This window comes from Balaenoptera borealis (assembly GCF_965194805.1).
Source record: "Balaenoptera borealis genome assembly, contig: HAP1_SCAFFOLD_2389, whole genome shotgun sequence".
Taxonomy (NCBI): domain Eukaryota; kingdom Metazoa; phylum Chordata; class Mammalia; order Artiodactyla; family Balaenopteridae; genus Balaenoptera; species Balaenoptera borealis.
The window spans coordinates 1,671-22,499 of NW_028121926.1; the positions used below are offsets into that span (position 1 = coordinate 1,671).

At 40.6% G+C, this 20,829-nt stretch overlaps 1 protein-coding gene across 11 annotated transcripts in view; it reads left to right on the forward strand.

Moving 5' to 3' along the window:
• Positions 1–1,520: 1,520 nt before the first annotated feature.
• LOC309622387 (leucine-rich repeat-containing protein 37A3-like) overlaps positions 1,521–20,829 on the forward strand; it is a 29,152-nt gene continuing 9,843 nt past the window's right edge. For 3 of the 11 annotated variants that reach the window (XM_082409459.1, XM_082409462.1, XM_082409463.1), the window contains exons 1-3: positions 6,714–10,167; positions 12,558–12,629; positions 19,732–19,803. In XM_082409459.1, the coding sequence (XP_082265585.1) occupies positions 6,851–10,167; positions 12,558–12,629; positions 19,732–19,803 (3,461 nt within the window). In that variant the 5' untranslated portion in view covers positions 6,714–6,850. Of the gene's footprint in view, positions 1,625–4,793; positions 6,466–6,712; positions 10,168–12,557; positions 12,630–19,731; positions 19,804–20,829 lie in introns of those variants that run through there. The other 8 variants (XM_082409466.1, XM_082409468.1, XM_082409467.1 and 5 more) reach the window with 7 other exon arrangements.

Sequence of the window (20,829 nt, forward strand, 5' to 3'; positions counted from 1 at the left end):
CAAAAAGCATCATCAAGGTAAACTCTAGATTTTCTTTGACTAACCAGACTCCTTTCAACATTGAACTCCTAGACTTTAGAGAGAAGAATGGAACAGGGCTATGGGGAGGAGATGTGGGAGGCTTCCACACGGAAGTATCTGAGCATTGGCCTGCCACCTAGAATTAGTGATAATCTCAATGACTTGGATGGTGGTGTCCATAATTTTCTCCAGTATTTGTATGGTATATAATAAAAAAGAGTTGTCCATATCTAGTCATTCATTTGCAAGTCTCACTTGATTTTGAGGCTATAGCATACCTCAACTATTACCTGGGATTGCTGGAGTTTAGTTTTAATTTCTAACAACAGAATATTTGGAAGTCTAGCCTTTCATTCAAAATCCTAACAGCTTCAGGATCTTTCTAACCTTGAAGAAAGGGAAAATGAAGATATTGTGACACCACTTCAGAAGCAATAGCCTGAAGTTCTTCTGTGCTTCAGAGGTGGTGTTGCCCTCCCACGAGTGCAGGAGTCCTGGAGTTGGCATGGCTGAGGAAGGAACCTTTGGATAAGTTGGAGGAAGGTCTGTTTTCCAGTATGTGTGTGTGTGGGGAGGTGAGGGAGTGGGATTGCTCTTTTTTCCTTTCTTTCTGAAACTCAACTTTTCAGATACATCATCACCTTTTCTAAGCAACTAAAGCCCTGGGCAGAATTTTTCTGCCTGACAATATAGGTTTTTATCTTAGGCGATACCTGACAGCACCTTAAACTTTAGAATTTTAGAACTGACTGCCTGCCAAGAAGCTTAGGAGGAGGGAAAATTAGTTAGTTTTTGTTTTTGGTTAATAATTTGTTTTGTGCTAAAATAGTCCTTCAAATACAGATGTCTTCTGGCCTTCAGTTATCCCAACAAAATCATTGTCTAAAGATTGAAATAAACTCTTGTGTAAATGTTCAGTCCTTTGCCTCCTATAGAAGGGCCTGAGCGGAAAAAGTAAATGTAGATCCCTAGAAAGGGGATTCCGATTGGTACTGAGTTTTTTCCTACAATCCATGGCACTTGGGCTTAGGGTTTTAAGTCAGAGGCAGGGCTGTTAGCGAATGGAGTAGAGGAGGCTCCACCATCCACCTGAGTGGGTGATGGTTGAGGAGAGGCCAGATCATCTGCACTACCACCAAATCTATCTCCCTGTATGAATCCAGCCCTTTACGCACAGGAGAGCAGGGTCTGTAGCAGTGTAGCCTCAGCTTGTCCATTTGAAATCTGTGAGTCATATGAGATTTGTGCCACGTCCTTGGTTTGCATTTCCCGTCTAGTTAGTATTTTAGGAACTTCCAGAATAGATCTGAGCAGTGAAACTGTGCCATGCCAGGGTATACCTACAACAGAGACATTCAGCTGTACCCCAGTGTTGTGCCTGCCCTTAATCACTAAGGTAGTGAGCTAAGAATCACAGATGCTTTTTTAGTTTTAAACATATAACCTAGAAATCAGTTATTCAGATGATAGGCATTTTAAATTCATCTGTTTTGGTTGGATTTAGGGTCATTATCATTCCTTATGAAAAGGAAGGTAACCCAGAAGCTTGCTATTCAGAAGACTATGACAGATGCATTCCAGAAACTGCTGATTGTGGTTTTAGGTAAGACCTTTTTGACTGTTCTTGAAGTGCTTCAGTTTCAGTGAGCAAAGAAACTTATCTGAAAAGTTAATTGGATGAAAGTAATGGTTATCTAAAACATTACATATTCTTTCATTCACCAGATGCTTTCACAGCAGCAGTCTTAAATTTGTTCTTTGTGGCATTTATGAGAAAAACGACAGCAACTATTATTGTCCCCAGTGTTGAGATGTAGAATGACTTGCCTCAGTTCATACAGAAAGTGTTTGGTCCCGTTCTTCCTCAATTGCTTGCTTTTCATACAGAATAGTGCAGTTATAAGCCTTGGACACCTGTGTTTGAGTCCTAACTTTGTCTCTTAGATTTTGTTGTTGTTGTTGTTGTTGTTGCAATTTTAGGTTTTTCTAGCCAGAGACATTTGAAGGTATTTAATATCTCTAAGCTGCAATTTCTTTATCTGCAAATAGGGTTAGTAATTCAGCTTATCACCTAATGGGGGATATTGTAAGAGTAAATGAGATGATGAATGTAAAAAGCTTAGAACTATGCCTGAAACATAGTAAGCAGACAAAATATATTGACTATTATTATTATCGTTGTTGTTTTCTTGTTGAAGAGTTTATTAGATTATGTTTTTGGAATCAATTTAATTTCAGTTTTCATTTCTGATATATTGGGTGAATATGATTCTTTTTTTTTTTTTTTTTTTTAGGCATCAATTTTATACACATCAGTGTATACATGTCAATCCCAATCGCCCAATTCAGCACACCACCATCCCCACCCCACCGCAGTTTTCCCCCCTTGGTGTCCATATGTCCATTCTCTACATCTGTGTCTCAACTTCTGCCCTGCAAACTGGCTCATCTGTACCATTTTTCTAGGTTCCACATACATGCATTAATATACGATATTTGTTTTTCTCCTTCTGACTTACTTCACTCTGTATGACAGTCTCTAGATCCATCCACGTCTCAACAAATGACTCAATTTCGTTCCTTTTTATGGCTGAGTAATATTCCATTGTATATATGTACCACAGCTTCTTTATCCGTTCGTCTGTTGATGGGCATTTAGGTTGCTTCCATGACCTGGCTATTGTAAATAGTGCTGCAATGAACATTCGGGTGCATGTGTCTTTTTGAATTACGGTTTTCTCTGGGTATATGCCCAGTAGTGGGATTGCTGGGTCATATGGTAATTCTATTTTTAGTTTTTTAAGGAACCTCCATATTGTTCTCCATAGTGGCTGTATCAATTTACATTCCCACCAACAGTGCAAGAGGGTTCCCTTTTCTCCACACCCTCTCCAGCATTTGTTGTTTGTAGATTTTCTGATGATGCCCATTCTAACAGGAGTGAGGTGATACCTCATTGTAGTTTTGATTTGCATTTCTCTAATAATTAGTGATGTTGAGCATCTTTTCATGTGCTTCGTGGCCGTCTGTATGTCTTCTTTGGAGAAATGTCTGTTTAGGTCTTCTGCCCAGTTTTGGATTGGGGTGTTTGTTTCTTTAATATTGAGCTGAATGAGCTGTTTATATATTTTGGAGATTAATCCTTTGTCCGTTGATTCATTTGCAAATATTTTCTCCCATTCTGAGGGTTGTCTTTTCGTCTTGTTTATGGTTTCCTTTGCTGTGCAAAAGCTTTGAAGTTTCATTAGGTCCCACTTGTTTATTTTTGTTTTTATTTCCATTACTCTAGGAGGCGGATCAAAAAAGATCTTGCTGTGATTTATGTCAAAGAGTGTTCTTCCTATGTTTTCCTCTAAGAGTTTTATAGTGTCCAGTCTTATATTTAGGTCTCTAATCCATTTTGAGTTTATTTTTGTGTTTGGTGTTAGGGAGTATTCTAATTTCATTCTTTTACATGTAGCTGTCCAGTTTTCCCAGCACCACTTATTGAAGAGACTGTCTTTTCTCCATTGTATATCTTTGCCTCCTTTGTCATAGATTAGTTGACCATAGGTGCGTGGATTAATCTCTGGGCTTTCTATCTTGTTCCATTGATCTATGTTTCTGTTTTTGTGCCAGTACCATATTGTCTTGATTACTGTAGCTTTGTAGTATAGTCTGAAGTCAGGGAGTCTGATTCCTCCAGCTCCATTTTTTTCCCTCAAGACTGCTTTGGCTATTCGGGGTCTTTTGTGTCTCCATGCAGATTTTAAGATTTTTTGTTCTAGTTCTGTAAAAAATTCTTATATAATAATCGGCTACGTTTTTGTGAGCCTTGAAAGTGGTCATGCTACTGAATAGCGTTGATTGTGTTCCCTATCGAGTTATACAGCGGTGAGAATGTGACAGGCTGTGCCCAAAGGAAACTCTATGATTAGTAGATTCCCGGAACAGAATTGCTCCCCTGCTTCACAGCCCTGCAGGCGTAGAGACTGAGAAACCCTAGCTAAGTTGTCAGAGACCTTATTTGCTTGTAAGAGTTGACCCTGGATTGGTCTTGGCCTTCCAGGCTGGGCAGTCCTTCCAGTGAAGTTTGACTTCCCTGGTCATCAGGCAGAATCTCCATCAGCTGTCAACTCTGGGTAACAACCTTTAAGAACCAAACTAAATGTCTGGGTTGTTTGTCCCTAATATGCAAAGGTATTCCTTATATGTACTCAAAACTCCTTGGACCAAAAAGCCTGGTGGCTCTAGCTTGCCTTGAGGAAAGCTGTATTGTCCAAAAGGCACATGGGCCAGTTTCTGCCAGTAGAGTGTTCAAATGCTCTCTCTGTCTGTCTGTGTCTCCAAAGCTTTGTTCATTGTATCTGGTAGAATTTTGGTCCCAAGGAGTAGGCACTTGCCTTGCTTCTAATATGAAGTATCTATTATAGTCCAGTGGTATCTATCCCGGGTTTGAACTCACTTTGACCCCCACCTAATGCCTTCCTATTTACTTGTATTGTGATTGAACATTTTTGTTTCCACAGCTTTTCATTCCTTTGTCATTATTCCTTAGTTCTTATTTCTAAGATCAGAAAGGTTTTTGAACCAAAGTTGACACTTCTTATATATTTTTTCACAAATAATTATGATAAAAACTGAAGTGTCAGATGAGGGAACTTCTAGGAAAATGCTCTTATTTTCTGCTTTTAGAAATCAAAAGAATGTCTAATTATCGGGTGCTACCATTGTATACAGGAAGTTTTAGAACAAGAAAACTTCTGAATTGATCCTTGTTAACTTTATTTCAGAAGGTGGTAAAATAGCTGTGGCATATAGACCCTGTGACGAGGTCACAGATGATGCTAGAACCGAAGAGGAACTACAGGGTTTAATTCAAGTATGTGGAGATAAAAACTCAAGGGGTACACAGCCAGTGTAGCCGTAATTCAAAACAACCAGCAGGATTTGGAAGACTTTGGCATGTCTACTCAGCTCTGTCATCCTTCGGAAAATGTGAAACTCTGAAACTGCTTTTGAGGCAGGGAATTTCTAGGACTTCTCCAAGTCCCGAGCCTTGTCTCTGGCCCCTTATTTGAAGTTTGGAGAGCAGGATTGAGGGCCATCAGTGTACGTCTACAGTTGTGGACACAGGAGAAGACACAGGCCTTTTAGAACTCCCCTCAAATAGAATTGCAGGGATTTGGGAACAAAGTAACTATGGCCTTAAGTGTGATTATGCTACAGTGTTTAAAAACTATTCATGCCTTTCAAGTAAGGTATATTACCCAGATCTCAGCATCTCATATATATCTTGTGTTAAATGTTTTGCAGAAGAACCTTTCTGTAAATCAATTATATGGATGCCTCGAATTAGGGATTAAGTTGTCAATGTAATTGCTAAAAGAAAACATTAATGTACTGCATATAGGATTTTTATTAAAAAGGAGCAAAAAATGTGTTTCATGTCATTGAGAGCTTAATTTGGGGCTAGATTTCTGATTACTTAACTCACCCCAATGTTGCAAAGTTTGTTTTGAAGGGAAGAAAGTAGAGAAAGAAAAGGTGGTTATGTTCTGAAAAATGTAAAAATTTTGAAAGTTTTTCCTGTACAAAATAATTAATTTAATTCAATTTAAATCAGTCAAGGAAACTTCAAACATATCCATGTTTGGGCTTTAAGAAGTCTAACTTCCTGTGAAATGTGAGAGGAAAGGATTCCGTATTGATACTAAAGATTTCGGAAACCTGATTATAACCACAGATCCATTCCTAAATGAGGCCAATCTTGGAATCAGTTCCATTTAGAAACCATTATGTGCTAGGCACTGGAAATAAGATGAAGCTCCTTCTGTCTTGGGGTTTAGGTGTTAAAGGTGTACCAGACAATTAAAAAGGACTAAAATTAAATAGATTATGAAAAGGACTGTGAAGAAAGTAAACTGGGTGCTAGTTAGAGTATTTCAAGAAAATTACTTAACATGCTGACTTTAACATTCTAAGTGTCTTCTCCGCGTGTGCACACAGGGTAGACCTCTGAAAAGTGACACTGTAGTTTTTTCTAGATTAATGGCTCTGTTGAGACAAGGTGGGATGGGGGAAGTTTTCCCATGCTAATGTAAAGGGCCGTTCACTTGGTTTTAGACTCTCTTTCCCAGAATGAATTGCTCACCTGCCCCAAAGCCCTCCTACAGAAGTTCTGGAGTCATCACTGATTCAGTGGTAACGGCTAATAATAGAGTGGTGAATTAATAATGAGACGTGAATACTGAGAGTTTGGAGGAAATGGCAACATTTTAGAATAACTGTAAGGTGTGTTCCCCTCCCGCCACCCTAACTGGTGCTCATTTTGCAGGTCAGCTACTTTTCTTGTCAGCCGTGTGGCCAAAGGGGGGAAGAATGCCTCTCAGACTTGAGCTTTGAGGAGGAAGGGTTCACATTGCCAGAACTGGACTAGCACTTTTGAATTTCCCAGAATGCCAGGTCCTGTGGTTTCCTTGGGAAGCTCTGCATCCTTCCCAACCCCCCGCCACCCCTGGGCCGCTGGAGTTTGGGGCCACTCGGGTCTGCAGCCCAAATCCCGCCTCCTTGTTTGGGGCCAGGGAGGGCAGGGAGGGCTTGGGAAGAGGGCCCGGCAGGAGGTAATTGTCGCTTTTGCAAGGGGAAGAATGGCTTGCGCCCTGGGGACTCTGGGAAAAAGGCCCACTCTGGTGGCGCGCATTGGATCTCCGCACGAACCTAATAATGGTGGTGGCGGAACTAAACACGTCATAAATAACGGGTGGGGCGTTAGGCGGGGGAGGGGCGCGCGGTTGCTGACGTGAGCCCTCGCGTCGGCGCTGGCATAGCAGTTCAGCTCGGACGCAGGATGTGGCTCCGGCTCCTCAGTGGCCTGGGTCACTGCGCCTGGGAGCCGCCGCGTGTTATGTCCCGGCTGCGCCTTTGGTTGCCACGGCTCTTCGTCATGTGGCAACAACTGTGGCTAGTAGTCCTGGCAGTTCAGCCTCCGGAGTGGGCCCTGGACCCCGTCCAGGTGACACCCAACCCCGCGCGGCTGACCGAGGCTTGGTCTTCATACGCCTCAGACCCCCCTCCCAAATTGCCCCATGCCCTTACACCCCTGGCAGAAGCCGGGGGCTTTAATTATTTGACGGCCTCGTCTCCAGTCCAGATGTTGGCCCCGCCTCATCAGGAGTTGACTGAGACTGAGGTTCCATACGCGGACACGGATTCGGTTGGAGAGCTGCCTACAGGGCCAGATCAGTTTGCTGTTCCACATCAGGATCTGAATAACAAGCAAACCCAACATCAAAAGCTCCCAGAGGAAGTTCCAGTGCTGGATTGGAATCAGAATCAGGCCTTGGTTCTGCCTTCTCGACACAAAAATAAGAGTAAAAATGTACATCCAGATCAGGCTGAAGGTCACCAGTCATTTAAAATTCTTGTTCCACCTGTAGGTAGTAAGAGCTCAAAACCAGTGAAGTTTATTGTTTCACCCCCAAACCTGAAGAAAGATCTAGTTCAGCATCAACGGCTTGCCAAATTTGTTGGAACTACAGGCCAATTTGAAGGAAAAATTCAGGGTCTAGAACAACAGTTGCAGGGTGATTATTTAGATCCCAGTATGGATGCCTTTTATCCTGAGGAGAGGCTACCTACAGATTTTCTGGGGAGCCCAGATGAACCTCCAGAGCCCCCTGAGGAAGCTGAAATTTCTCCATCCCAGCAGGAGGCCCACACTCGTCATCCAGAGCGCACTGAGGAGGCTGAATCTTTACCCCAGCACGAGGCCCCTGCTCAGCATCCACAGACCCCTGAGGAGGTTGAATCTTTTTCACCCCAGGCAGAGGCCCGGGCTCAGCCTCCAGAGCCCGCTGAAGAGGTAGAGCCACCTCCACTTCAGCAGGAGGCTCCATCTCAGCCTTCAGAGGCCCCTGAGGAACTAGAAACTTCAAGTCCTCAGGAGGCCCTAGCCCAGGCTTTGGAGACACTTAAGGAGGTTGTAGTTCAACCAGTAGCACATCATGGGGTAAATGAAGCTCAGCAGTCAAATTTGTACCATGTCACTGTTAAACCTCTGGATCTGGCACTTACCATAACTCCACAGGTCACTAAAGAGGTTGAACCTTCTCCAGTCCAGCAGGAGACGCCATCTCAGCCTCCAGAGAGCCCTGAGGAGGTTGAACCTCCGCCAGTCCAGCAGCGGGCCCCATCTCAGCCTCCAGAGCTCCCTGAGGAGGTTGAACCTTCTCTACTCCATCAAGAGGCCCCAACTGAGACTCCAGGGTTCCCTACTGAGTATGTACTTCAAATTCCAGTGAGTGATGAGGTAGCATCTCTACCTGGCGTTCAGCGTCACGCTCATTCAAACTTGCCCAGTGTTACACTTCAACCTCTGGATTTGGAACTTACCATCACTCCAGAGCCCACTACGGAAGCTGAACTTCCTACAGCTCAGCAGGAGGCCCTGGCTCCACCTCTTGAGCATCCTGAGGAGAGAGAATCTTCTCCAACCCAACAAGAGACCTTAGCTAAGCCTCCAGAGCCTCCTGGAGAGGTTGAGCCTTCACGTGAGCGGGAGCAACCAGCTCCGCCTCCAGAGCCTTCTTCAGGGGAGGTGGAACCTTCTCCAACTCAACAGGAACAGCCAGCTCAACCTCCAGAGCATCTCGAAATGACAGTTTCACCTCCAAGTCACCATCATGCTGAGCATTCAAACTTATCCAGTGTCGCTGTCAAACCTGCAGATGTGGAGCTTACCATAACAAAAGAACCCACGCCAGAGGTGGGACCTTCTCCAAATCAGCAGAAGCCTTCAGCTCAGGCCTCAGTGCCCCTTACTAATGCAGAATTTTCTACAACCCAGCATGAGGCCCCCACGCTGCCTTCACAGCCACCTGCGGAGGTTGAACCTTTGCCAGTTCAACAGGAGGCTTCAGCCCAATCTCCAGAAGCCGGTCCACATAACAAACCTTCAGTACAAGAGGAGACCCCAGCTCAGTATCCAGAGCATCCTGGAGAAGAAGTTACACCTGCCACAACCCAGCAGGAGACTCCAGATCAGCATCCACAGGCTCCTGAGGTTGTACCTTCTCCACCTCAGCAGGAAGCCAGAGCTCAGCATCCACAGTCTCCTGGTGAGGTTGAATCCTCTCCAACTCAGTCTCCAGAGCTCTCTAATGTGACTGTAGTTTTCTCTCCGGAGCATCATGTGACAACAGTTTCTCCTCTAGGTCAGGATCAAGCTCAGCTTCTGCAGCGGCCCGATGTCACTGTTAAACCTGTGGGTCTTGCACTTATCGTAACTCCAGCGTTCACTAATGAGGTTGAAACTTCTCCACCCCAACAAGAAACCTCGGCTCAGTCTACAGTGTCCCCTGAGCAGTTGGAACCTTTGTCAGTCCAGCAAGAGGTTTCAGATCAGCATCCAACCCCCACTGAAAATGTTGAACCTTTTCCAGTTCAGCAGGGAGCCCCAACTCAACCAACATACCCCGAGGTGACATTTCCAAATCCAGAGCATGTTCAGGCTCAGCATCCAACCTTGACTGAGGTCACAATTCAACCTTTGGACCTTGAACTGACCATAAGGCCCGAACCCACTAAGGAGGATGAACCTTCTCCAACCATGCAGGAGACCTTAACCCAGCCTCCAGAACCACCTAAGGAGGTTTTTGTAGCTCAGCCTCCAGTATATCAGAACCCAGTAGTTCCAGCACCAGATCAGGATCACACTGAGCCTCCAACATCACCCAGTGTCAGAGTTCAACCTTTAGACCAGGGGCTTACCACAACTCCAGAACCTACTACAGAGTCTGAACATTCTACAGCCCTGCAGCAGACTACAGCTCCCCCTCCAAAACACCCTGAGGTGACACTTGCACAGCCAAACCTGACTCAAGTCACAGTTCCACCTGGGGACCTGGGAGTTAACATATCTCAGCAACCAAGGCCATCTGAGACAGTTCCTTCGACTCAGTATTCGGTACCCACTGGTCTTCCTGGTGTAAAATATACCCCAGAAAAGAAGCAGCCAGAACAGAATGCCACCACAAACATCAGCATATGTGAGCTCTGTACCTGCAAAAATGAGACACTGTCGTGTGTTGGTCTCAGCCCAAAGCAGAAGCTCCACAGAGTGCCTGAGCCAGAGCCTAACGCCTACAACGGCACCTTCACCATCATGTAAGAATCGCCTTGCCTCATTTGTTCTCTGCATCCTGCCTGACATGGCAGCCTTTCTTCAGGTCTTCCTGGGTCCTCCTTATCTCCCCAGCCCACATTGACTGACTTTCTGTTTCCACCTTTTGTTTGTCAATGATTCCTTGTCTTCATTCTCCTTCTTACTATTTTTCCCTCTCCTCCAGTCTTTTACTTTTAATTGCCCTTATTTTTTTCCTTCTCCATTTTTTTACCCCATTCTTTAATTCCTTAACATCTACTCTTCTCCCCTCTTTACTCCATCCTCTTTACAGCGACATGTCCCTCTCCCCATCTCATTGGTGGTAATACAACAAAGTGGTTAAGAGTAGAGATTCCGGAGCCAGACTACCTGGGTTTGAACCCAGGTCTGTCATTTATTAGCTGTATGACTCAATTTCCTCATCTGTAAAATGGGGATTATGGTAGTCGTCCTCTCATAGGATGACTCCTATGACTCCTAAATCTCCCAATGACTCCAATCTCATTGGGAGATTTAGATGAGTTAATATAGGTAAAGGTCTTCTATCAGTGCCTAGCATATATTTTAGTGTTAGCTATTATTATTATTCAATCCCTCAGTTATATCTAGAACTCATCTTTGTCCCCTGGCTTTCTATATGTAGCACCCATTTTGTGCCCAACCCAGGGCTAAGTACTGTGGGAGCCACAGAAGTCTATGGCATTGTCTCCAGAACATGACAATGACAAGTGGGGAGAAAGGGGATATGCCTTAAAAGGGAGGTAATATATAATTAAGTATTCAGAGAAATACAGATAGGTGCTGTAATTCACCAGAACCTGTAATCACAGGGGTGTGGAGGTCACGGAATGCAGCATGGATAAGCTAAATCTTTAGCTGGGACTTAAAGATTGGCTGTGATTTGTCAGAAAAATAATAGACAGTACAGTCTAGGCAAAGGTGTGACTGCAGGGATGATCAGAATTTAATAGATTAGTCTGGCTGTAAAGAATTGGGTTAGGCAACAATGAAAGATAGGATTATGAAAAACCTTGGCTATCGGCAATGGGGGTTTGGAAGTTACGCTCTGAGATATGGGGAGCCATGCAAGTTTTCAAGCAAGAGAGACAAATGATTAAAACAAGAGGCTGATTTTAGATTTCATATGTAGAGCGATCTAGAGAGGAACGCTTGATTCAGGGAGTCCAAATAGAATGCTTTAGCAAAATCTAGGAGTAAAGTGAGAAGGGGCCAAATTAGAGTGGTTGTGATGGAAGTAGAAAGAAAATCCTGGGAGTACTACAGAGGAAAAACGGACAAGATGTAGTAATTGACTAGAGTTGGGGGATTGTAGTACAGGAAAGAGACAAATCACATGTGTTGATGGGCAGAATGATGGTGGTATAACAGGTGGAAATCCAGCAGTTGGCAAGCAGAGTCGGTTTGAGGGAGATGAGTTCAGTCTTAGGCATCTTTTATTGGTGAGCATAAAGCAACCAGAAGGCTCTGTTTGAGTGGAAATGTCCCTCAGGCAGATGGGCAGACAGGTATCCGTTTTGACTTATTTCTGACTCGCGTGAAAAATGTGCATATAAACTGAACAGTTACATTGTTGCTGAGGGAAGAGGACAAAGCTAAAGCTGAAGATTCAAAGTCATCCACTGAGTGAGTGGTTCAAACTGAACCTCAGGCGTTTAACAGCTTCTCTTAAACATGTCTAATTCATGGATACATTCTCACTGTTTAAAAAAAGAAATGTCACAGAAGTATATAGGATAAAATGTGAAAATTCCACCCCACCTTCCCTACCACCAATAAGGTAACTCCTGTTACTGTTTTGATGTGTGTCCTTCCTTCCGAGCTCTTTCCTTTGCATTTTGTTCCCCTAATGAGGTAATAACTTTACTCCTTGCTCAGTAACTCGTGCTTTTCCCTATGCAATATGCTTAAGAGAGATTTTCGTATTAGTCCCTCTAATTTCTAATTGCCCGTATCCTTCTAACACCTGGACAGATTCTGAGGGCACTGAGCCAAAGCTTTGGTGTTGCCTAGCATAGGATTTCTTTATATTCATTTGCTGATATTGATAAATGTTTGCCATTTTTCTCATTGATTTGTAGGAGTCATTTTAGACACATAAGTGATTTTGGAAAAAAAGTAATTGGCATTATGTATCCAAGAAATTGGACAGATAGGAAGTTCAGGTTCTGAGGAGATGCCTCATTGTTTGTGCCAGTGGCCTCACAGTATGTTTTTATTAATTGTGCACACCGGGAAGCTGATAAGCTGTGGGAATTAGAAAGCTGGTCTTTTCTGCATTTGAATATTCCCCACACGGTGGCCATGATTCTTTTCCTTATTCTCTACATTCTTTTCCTACCTATTCAAGGATATGAACTGTGTTTCTTCACAGAAATTTCCAAGGAAACTCTATTTCTTACATTGATGAAAGTATATGGAAGGCATACCGCTGGACTGAGAAGCTGTGAGTATACTCTCCCCAAATATGAATACAAAAAGTTAACTGCATTGTAAGATCCTTCTTGGTCCAGAATTTTGAGGTCAATACCTGTGAGAAAAGGTATTTCCCCTTCCATATCCCAAAGCAACCTGATGATTGAAATTCTGTGTTTATTTTAAAAATTAAATTTGGCAGGACCTCTTTAAAATCAGTAAGAGACAATTTAAACTTACTTTCCATTATACAAGTAATACATGATTATATTCTCAATAGATAACAATGAAATAACAGGTATAGTGAAAACCCTCCTTGTGCCCTAATCCCCCACCCACTACTTTGAGTTTAGTATTAATCCTTGCAGACTCTTTTCCATACGTTTGAGTACATACATACTTACAGATAGCAAAATAGGTTTGTGTGTTTTTCTTACCTTTTTTTACGTAAGTAACATCCTGCAACTGGATTCCTTCATTTCATGATATGTCTTAGATTTCTTTCCTTCCCAGTACATAGAGGGTTACCCCATTCATTTAAACTCCTGCATAGTATTCCATAGTATGAATGTATCACAGTTTAATAATGCCCCTATTGAAGGATGTTTAGATTATGTCCAGTTGTCTTGTTACTTGCATTGCTGCAATGAATATCCTTGTACATGCATTTTTGTGAGCCTGGTCATTTATTTCTATAGAATAGTTATCTAGAAATGGGATTGTTGGGGTGAAGGCTATTTAGATATAAAATTTTAATTGCCTTCGAAAAAGTTGTGCCAGCTTATATACTCCAGTCATCCTGCTGTGATGACATTCATTTCCCCACGCCCTACCAACACTGGATATTCTCCCTTTTTTTTTTTTTTTTTTTTTTTTTTTTTGCTAATCTGACGGGTGAATAAAAGGGGTCCCATCTGAATTTGAATTTTTCGTATTACTTGTAAACTTAAATATCTTTATATGTTTACTGAACATTTGTATTTCATCTCTGAATTGTCTGTCCTTTGCCCATTTTTCTGTTACTATTTTTTTTTATTGATTTGTAGAAAAAGTCAGTTTAGATCCATAAGTGATTTTGGAAAAAAACATTCAAAGTAATTTTTCATGACAGTCTGTGGTCATATCCTTAGTTCAATTTGAATAGACAAGTCATAAATGACTTCTGAATTAATAATAAAAGACATAACATTCAATCTAAAAACAGGTATTATGACCACCCTTAAAGAGATGCCCCCTTAGTCGGATATCTTATTGGTAAGGAAAAAAAATGCTAGAACCAGGCAATTTGTTTTAATTTACAGATTTCGTAAATAGTATATGTAGTTTATATTTCCCGTGATAGTATCTAACTTGGAGATTTTATTTCCCAAACTTGTAAGAAAAATGAAAGTCATTTGGCACAAGAAATAGATAACTTAATTTCCTCTGGGAGTGGAGGGGGGTGGTAGACTGAGGGACAGAGGTAAGAGAAAAAGTTTGAATTGTGTGCTACATATTTTTGGAATTTTGAGATGTGAGTATATATGACATATTTTTAAAAAATAAATTGAAATTAAAAAATTAATTTTTAAAAAGCATGTGTTTGGGAGGCGATACACTATAACATGAGTCTGGTAAGGTTTGAAGATTTCTAAGTCAGCTTGAGGTTTCTACCTTATAAGCAGAGGTTCCTAACTTGAGGTCAGTGTTTCCCCAAAGCAGAATTTCTTTATACCTCCTGCTCCCCCGTGTATACCTCTTTGGCAAGCTACAGAAGCTTATGTTCTTGGGATAATGTTTTATAATGTATAATAAGTCAAACTATATAGAAAAACAAAGGAAACCAACTATATTGAAATAGTTTTCAGAATATTTTTAAAATTAGTGAGACAGTAATAAATATGCTTCTCTTAACACATTAAATAACAAGATATAGTGGTAGGTCTAATAAATATTATAACTCCAGGGTAGTGATGAGAATAAATGATATTTCGAGGTATCTGCAGCATATACGTGATATGAAATGACCTGTGATTTCTATTGGGGACCAAATTAACTATACTGCTGATCTACTGTGGTTTGTTGCCTACATTCATAATGGAAGGAAGTGCTGATTTTAGTTAGAGATTTGTGAAAACTGAGATGTAATTTTATTTCCCATCCAAGTTTGGCACTCTGGATTCAGTCCTCTCTATTCACAGACCTCTGCCCTAAAAGGATGATCCACAAGTCGAAATTGCATGCACACTTTTGCGTGTGTTCAAGAAAGTGCAGTTTTTTAGGGAAAAGAACCATTGCTTTTCTGAAATTCTCAAAGGATTCTTGTCTCAAAAGATTGAGTCACAAATGTAGGGGAGAAGAAAGACATTTCTTTTCCTGTACTTATCCTCATGAGTGACGATAAATGGATAATTTGTTTTAAGTAAAAGTATCTGATAGTTGATAACTTGTCACTTTCTGAATTCATTCAATAAATATTTTTTGAGTATCTACTATATGCCAGGAACTGTTTTACATGCTAGGGTTACAGGCCCAAGAATGAAACAGCCCCAGTATTCCAGTTCTCAGGGGGTTTACAAGTATATAAAAATAAGTATATAAGTATAATAAATAGATAGGTATAATTTCAAGCATTGCTAAGTACTTTGGAGAGAAAGAAAGCAGGGGAAGCAGAGTAAATCAGTTCCAGAAAGGCCTATTGTTTGCATTACATATATAGTTAAATCAATCAAACAAACAAACCCTGAGCCCTCTCAATTTCCTAGAAGTTACAGAGGTGGAGAGAAGGATAATTGTCAATAATACAGAATCAAGAATGAATGTGAAATTCAGAAGATTGCCGTAGACCAGAACCCTGGTCAGAAGTTAGACATGGATCTTTCTTAAATGTTACTTCATGCCTGGTTTTGATATTTTCATGGTGTGAGAAAGTTTTAGATCTGGCTTTAACTCTTGATTCCCCATAGTTTAAAATTTTTTTCCTCCGTCAAAATGAATATTTGGAGTTCTACAGATTAATGTATTTTATTTCAGTTATTGAGTTATTGCTTATTTGAAGCTCCTTTTTGGGTAATTTTTTGGTGACTGACTCATTCTCAGTCTAAACTTTACTTCTAGGCTGAATTTACCGTTGTTATTTTTAAAATTTCTACTATCCTGTCATCCAAACAACTTCACAGAAAGAAACCCCATTAATTTGAAATACATACTGTTTGGTTACCCCCTGTCCTACCATGATATTCAAACTCTAACCAGTCTGGTATGGGCATCAGCCAATCAGAGAAGACAGTGCCATAAAGAGTGGAGGATCAGCCCCATCTCTTTGCTGTACTTCCTGAATCCTTGTCAGCGTTCAAAGTTATAATCAGTATATGTGAGTTCCACTTTTGTGTAGCTTTTTTTCATATACCATCATTTCCTGTGACGTTTGTATGTCATTTATGGTATATACATACAGTTTGGTTATGCGATATGGGGAGGTAGAGCTTTTTCCTACCTTTGCAGGTATGAAAAGGGTTACCATAAATGTCGTTGGACATATTGATTTGGTTTTTTTCTTTTTGGATCATTTCCATGGAAATGTGAAACCACTACTTAGAGGTGAGAAAACAATCAGTCTTAGCACCATCTGTTGACCATTCCCCCTAACATGTATTCTGACAATCACTGCGATTCCTTCTAACATGGTGAATTTCAAATTGAGGTCAGGGTCTTTGAAGCATGCTCAGGGCTCCAAGAGTTCTTTGTGGGAATTGAAGTCTCTTGTGTTTTTGTTTTAGTGATCTTTTAAAAATGTGTGTGACTATATCCTGTATAATATGAACCACCTTAATAACTGAGTTGCAGAGTTTCCAGGTAGTAATATTTTAATTCTCATAAGCTATGAGTAAAGAATTAATTTATGAGCTGGAATTAAGCTATGAGATGGAATTAATATAAATATGTGACCAAGAGACACTGTGAGTGAAAAGCAGAAGGTTTTAAATGCAGAACTCAGTGGAAATAGTTTCACAAGGCAACATAGCCTGTGCTCAGATCCCCAAGGCTCCTGAAGGATGTACCACTGTTAATATCACCTGCAAGGAAGGGGATTCTTCCAGGCACGAGAAACCTACCTCTGACGTCTTATAGAGTTTCTTCTGTACTGGCTCTCTCTACTACTCCCTCACTCCACTCTTGGGATACTGGCTATGTGCCTTCCTGCTTATCAGCTATAAGAAACAGGTGCAAAACACCACCCCCTCCTCCCCACAGCATGTTCCTAGTCTTTATCGTGAGACCAGCGGAAGCAAAGGGCTTAACATTCCTCTGGCAGACCCAGGCGTCAGGCTTGACTGTGAATCGTTCCTGCTCCCTTCATTCTGCATTCTGGAGAAGTCATGGGCTGGATCTCTCAGTTTCCTAATTTATTTTTTAACTGTCATTTCTGCTTCTCATATACTGAGATTTTTTATTATTGCCAACACTTTTCATTTGTATATTCTTGAGTTGATTAATGGATGCACTATCTGCTTACATCTGTCTGAGGGTAATAATTGTGCTATCCTAAGGTCCTCTTGTGCTTTGTTAACTCTGATTCATTGGCTATAAGCTCTTATGTTTGTTTTTGTTTTCTGTCCTTAATGGAGTTGGCTTTCTCACATTGTTTGGTCCTTCCTGAGTGTAATTCATCTTTGTAGTTGAGATTCTACTGCGTTTGTTTCCCAGCTTTAGGGGAGAAGTGAAACGAGTTGTTGGGGCTTATTACTCCCAATGGGTTCCCCTGAGAATAAGGCAGAGGTGGAAGGTGCCTTCTGGTGGCTAGTCAGGGAGTGCATACCCTTCTTCCAGGGTTCTGAGACCTTGCCCCCTTTCTAACACCAATTGCTCCTGCCTAGAGGAAGACACCTTTTGCTGCCTGGATCAAGGGGGAAAGATGTGGGGTTGATGTGTGCTGTAGGCTGCTCCTACCGCACTATTCCAACTGATCACCCTGTAGTAGCTCCAGGACGTTTCTGGTAGGGGAGCATTTGTGGAGCTGCTCCCACACATTGAGCTAAGGTTGTGATTCTTAAGTTATATCTTTTCTAGGGATTCTAGTTATGTCATTCTTAGGGACTTTGGTGGAAGTTGAAGGGGTGGAGACTTGACATGTTTCAATCTGCCAACTTGAAATAGCACAACTTCTTAGGAAACAATTTTGTATCCCTATTACATCCTAGACAAACTCGGGCAAATATGTATCAGGATACAAATACAAGAATGTTCAAAGTAGTATTGTTTTTGTTTAAATTTTATTTATTTATTTATTTATTTATTTATTTATTTATTTATTTATTTATTTATTTATTTATTTATTTATTTATTTATTTATTTATTTATTTATTTATTTATTTATGGCTGAGTTGGGTCTTCGTTTCTGTGCGAGGGCTTTCTCCAGTTGCGGCAAGCGGGGGCCACTCTTCATCGCGGTGCGCGGGCCTCTCACTATCGCGGCCTCTCTTGTTGCGGAGCACAGGCTCCAGACGCGCAGGCTCAGCAATTGTGGCTCACGGGCCCAGTCGCTCCGTGGCATGTGGGATCCTCCCAGACCAGGGCTCGAACCCGCGTCCCCTGCATTGGCAGGCAGACTCCCAGCCACTGCGCCACCAGGGAAGCCCAGCAGTATTGTTTTTAATAAATCAAAACTAGAAACATCTCAGTATACACCAACAGTTGAATGAATAAAGTGTGGTATAATCATACTTAGAAGTCATACACTTCATCAGAAACATAACGCAAGCCACATAAGTAATCTTAAATTTTCTGGTAGCCACTTAAAAACACAAGTAAAATGAAACGGATGAAATAAATGTTAATATCTTTTACTTAACCCTTATTTACAAAATATTTTCATTTTAACATGTAATCATTATATACATTATTAATAAGATATTCTATGTTTTTTTCATACTAAGTATTTAAAACTATCCAAAGTGTTATCATATCTACATGTAATCAATCTAAAAATTAATGAGAGAATCTATATTTTTTTCCCATACCAACTCTTTGAAATCACAATTTGGTTGCTAAATTTTATTACAAATACTTGATCGGTATTGAGATTTCATAAAATTTACAGTCAAAAATGTAGTATCACATATGCAAATTGTTGCTAACATAAACATTTTCCAATAATTACATTGAGTATCAGTTTTTAAAATTTTAATTTTAAAATAATTGAAATTAATTAAATTAAAAATTCAACTCAGTCACATTAGCCACTTTCAAATACTCAGAAGCCTCATGTAGTTGGACATGCAACACTACATACTACAGGCAAAAATAAAATAATTTTACAAAATAATGTTGAATGAAAGAAGCAGTGTGGAAAATAATACATATAATATGATTCCACTTATATAAAGTTCAAGAAGAAGCAAGACTAAACTGTGTTGTTTATGGCTGATAGAGAAAAGGCAAAACTACATTTAAAAAGCAAGGAAATTATTATTAAAGTCAGGATAGTGGTTCCCTCTAGGAAGTCAGAGAGAGGGTTGTGATTGGAAAAGGGCACACGGGGTCTTCTGGGATGCTGGCAGGATTCTTTCCTGACATGAATGGTATTACGTGGGGGTCTGTTTTGTAATTATTAAACAGTTGAACAGTTGTTCAATTGAATTATTGAACAGTTATGTATATTTTATGCACATTTTAGTTTTCAAAAAATTTTTAATGCGGGAAAAAATCAGATGGCTTCATTTGCCCTGATACAGCTGTGTGTGGGACTTCCCAATAAGGTTTGGGGAAAGAGAGGAGGGAAGGGCAGCTCTGCAACGTTGGTGCCACCCAGAGCTGGGTTCTAACAGAGACTTCGTGATCTAGAGAGTAGGCATTAACTATATGATTTGGTGGGAAGAGTGGGTGGGGCGTGGGTGTGTGTGGGTGTGTGTGTGTGTGTGTGTGCGCGCACGCGTGCACATGCGTGATGGAGAGAGATGGACAGAAAGGAGGACATGAAAAGAAGGTTTAAATGAAAACAGAGCAGAAATCACCATCCCTAAATTAGATAAGAATTAGGTTGTTTCGGTGGCACCATTACCCAGCTTTCCTCCACATATAGGAGTTAGTCCTATGTAGTACATAGTTGTAGTTATTTTGCAGTTTGATCCAGAAATAACCTTTTCATTTTTCAGAATTCTCAGTGAAAATTATTTGACTGAATTACATAAGGACTCCTTTGAAGGCTTGCTATCCCTCCGATATTTGTAAGTGAATCATATTTATTTATGAGTTCTTATCTATAAAGTAGATTATCTATAAAATAATTAAGGGGTTCAAGTTAGATAATCTCTTCAGTTTCTCCTAGCAATAAAATTCTACAATTCTTTAAGTCTGTGTAGGGTCCCAGCCCATCACTAGCACTATATATCTCCTATTCATTTTTAATTTTTTCATTATATAGACAAGGTATAGATAGAAAAATACACTTTAGTTGTAGAGGAAAAGTGGTAATGAGGTCTGAGCAATTATAGACTCCCATATGAACCTTGTTATATAAGTGTTCATATACTCTCCATCTGTATTTATATTTTGTTTATGACCTATGGATCAAATCTGGCCCACAGTCCGTTTTTATACAGTCCATAAGTTAAAAGTGATTTTCTAAAGGGCTGTAAACGAGAAAAAAAAGACACGAAGAAAAATATGTGACAGAGACTGTATGTGGCCTGCAAAGCCTAAAATATTTACTTATCTGGTCTTTACAGAAAAGGTTTGAAAAAGTTGGTTTAGTGAAATGAGAGGAATTAAAGTTAACCTCAAATTGTCCCCTACAGGACAAGAAAATATAGAACGCTTACATTAATATGAATGCCATTAACTCATAACTTTGATAATTTAATCTAAATTAAATTAACATTTAAATATTAAATATTTAAGTAGATGAAGTATGTAAACAGTATTGTCAAGGGACTTCCCTGGTGGTCTAGTGGTTAAGACTTTGCCTTCCAGTGCAGGGGGTGCGGGTTCGATCCCTGGTCAGGGAGCTAAGATCCCACATGCCTCATGGCCAAAAAACCAAAACATAAAAAAAAAAGAAGCAATATTGTAACAAATTCAATAAAGACTTTAAAAATGGTCCACATCACAAAAAAAATAATCTGAAAAAAAAAATCAGTATTGTCAAGAACACATTAAGTTACCAAAAGAACAAACTGTTGTTAAGGATTTCGATGCAGGAATTGTGATACCAATATTAAGAATGTTTAAGATGATGGTTAAGTGGTATATTT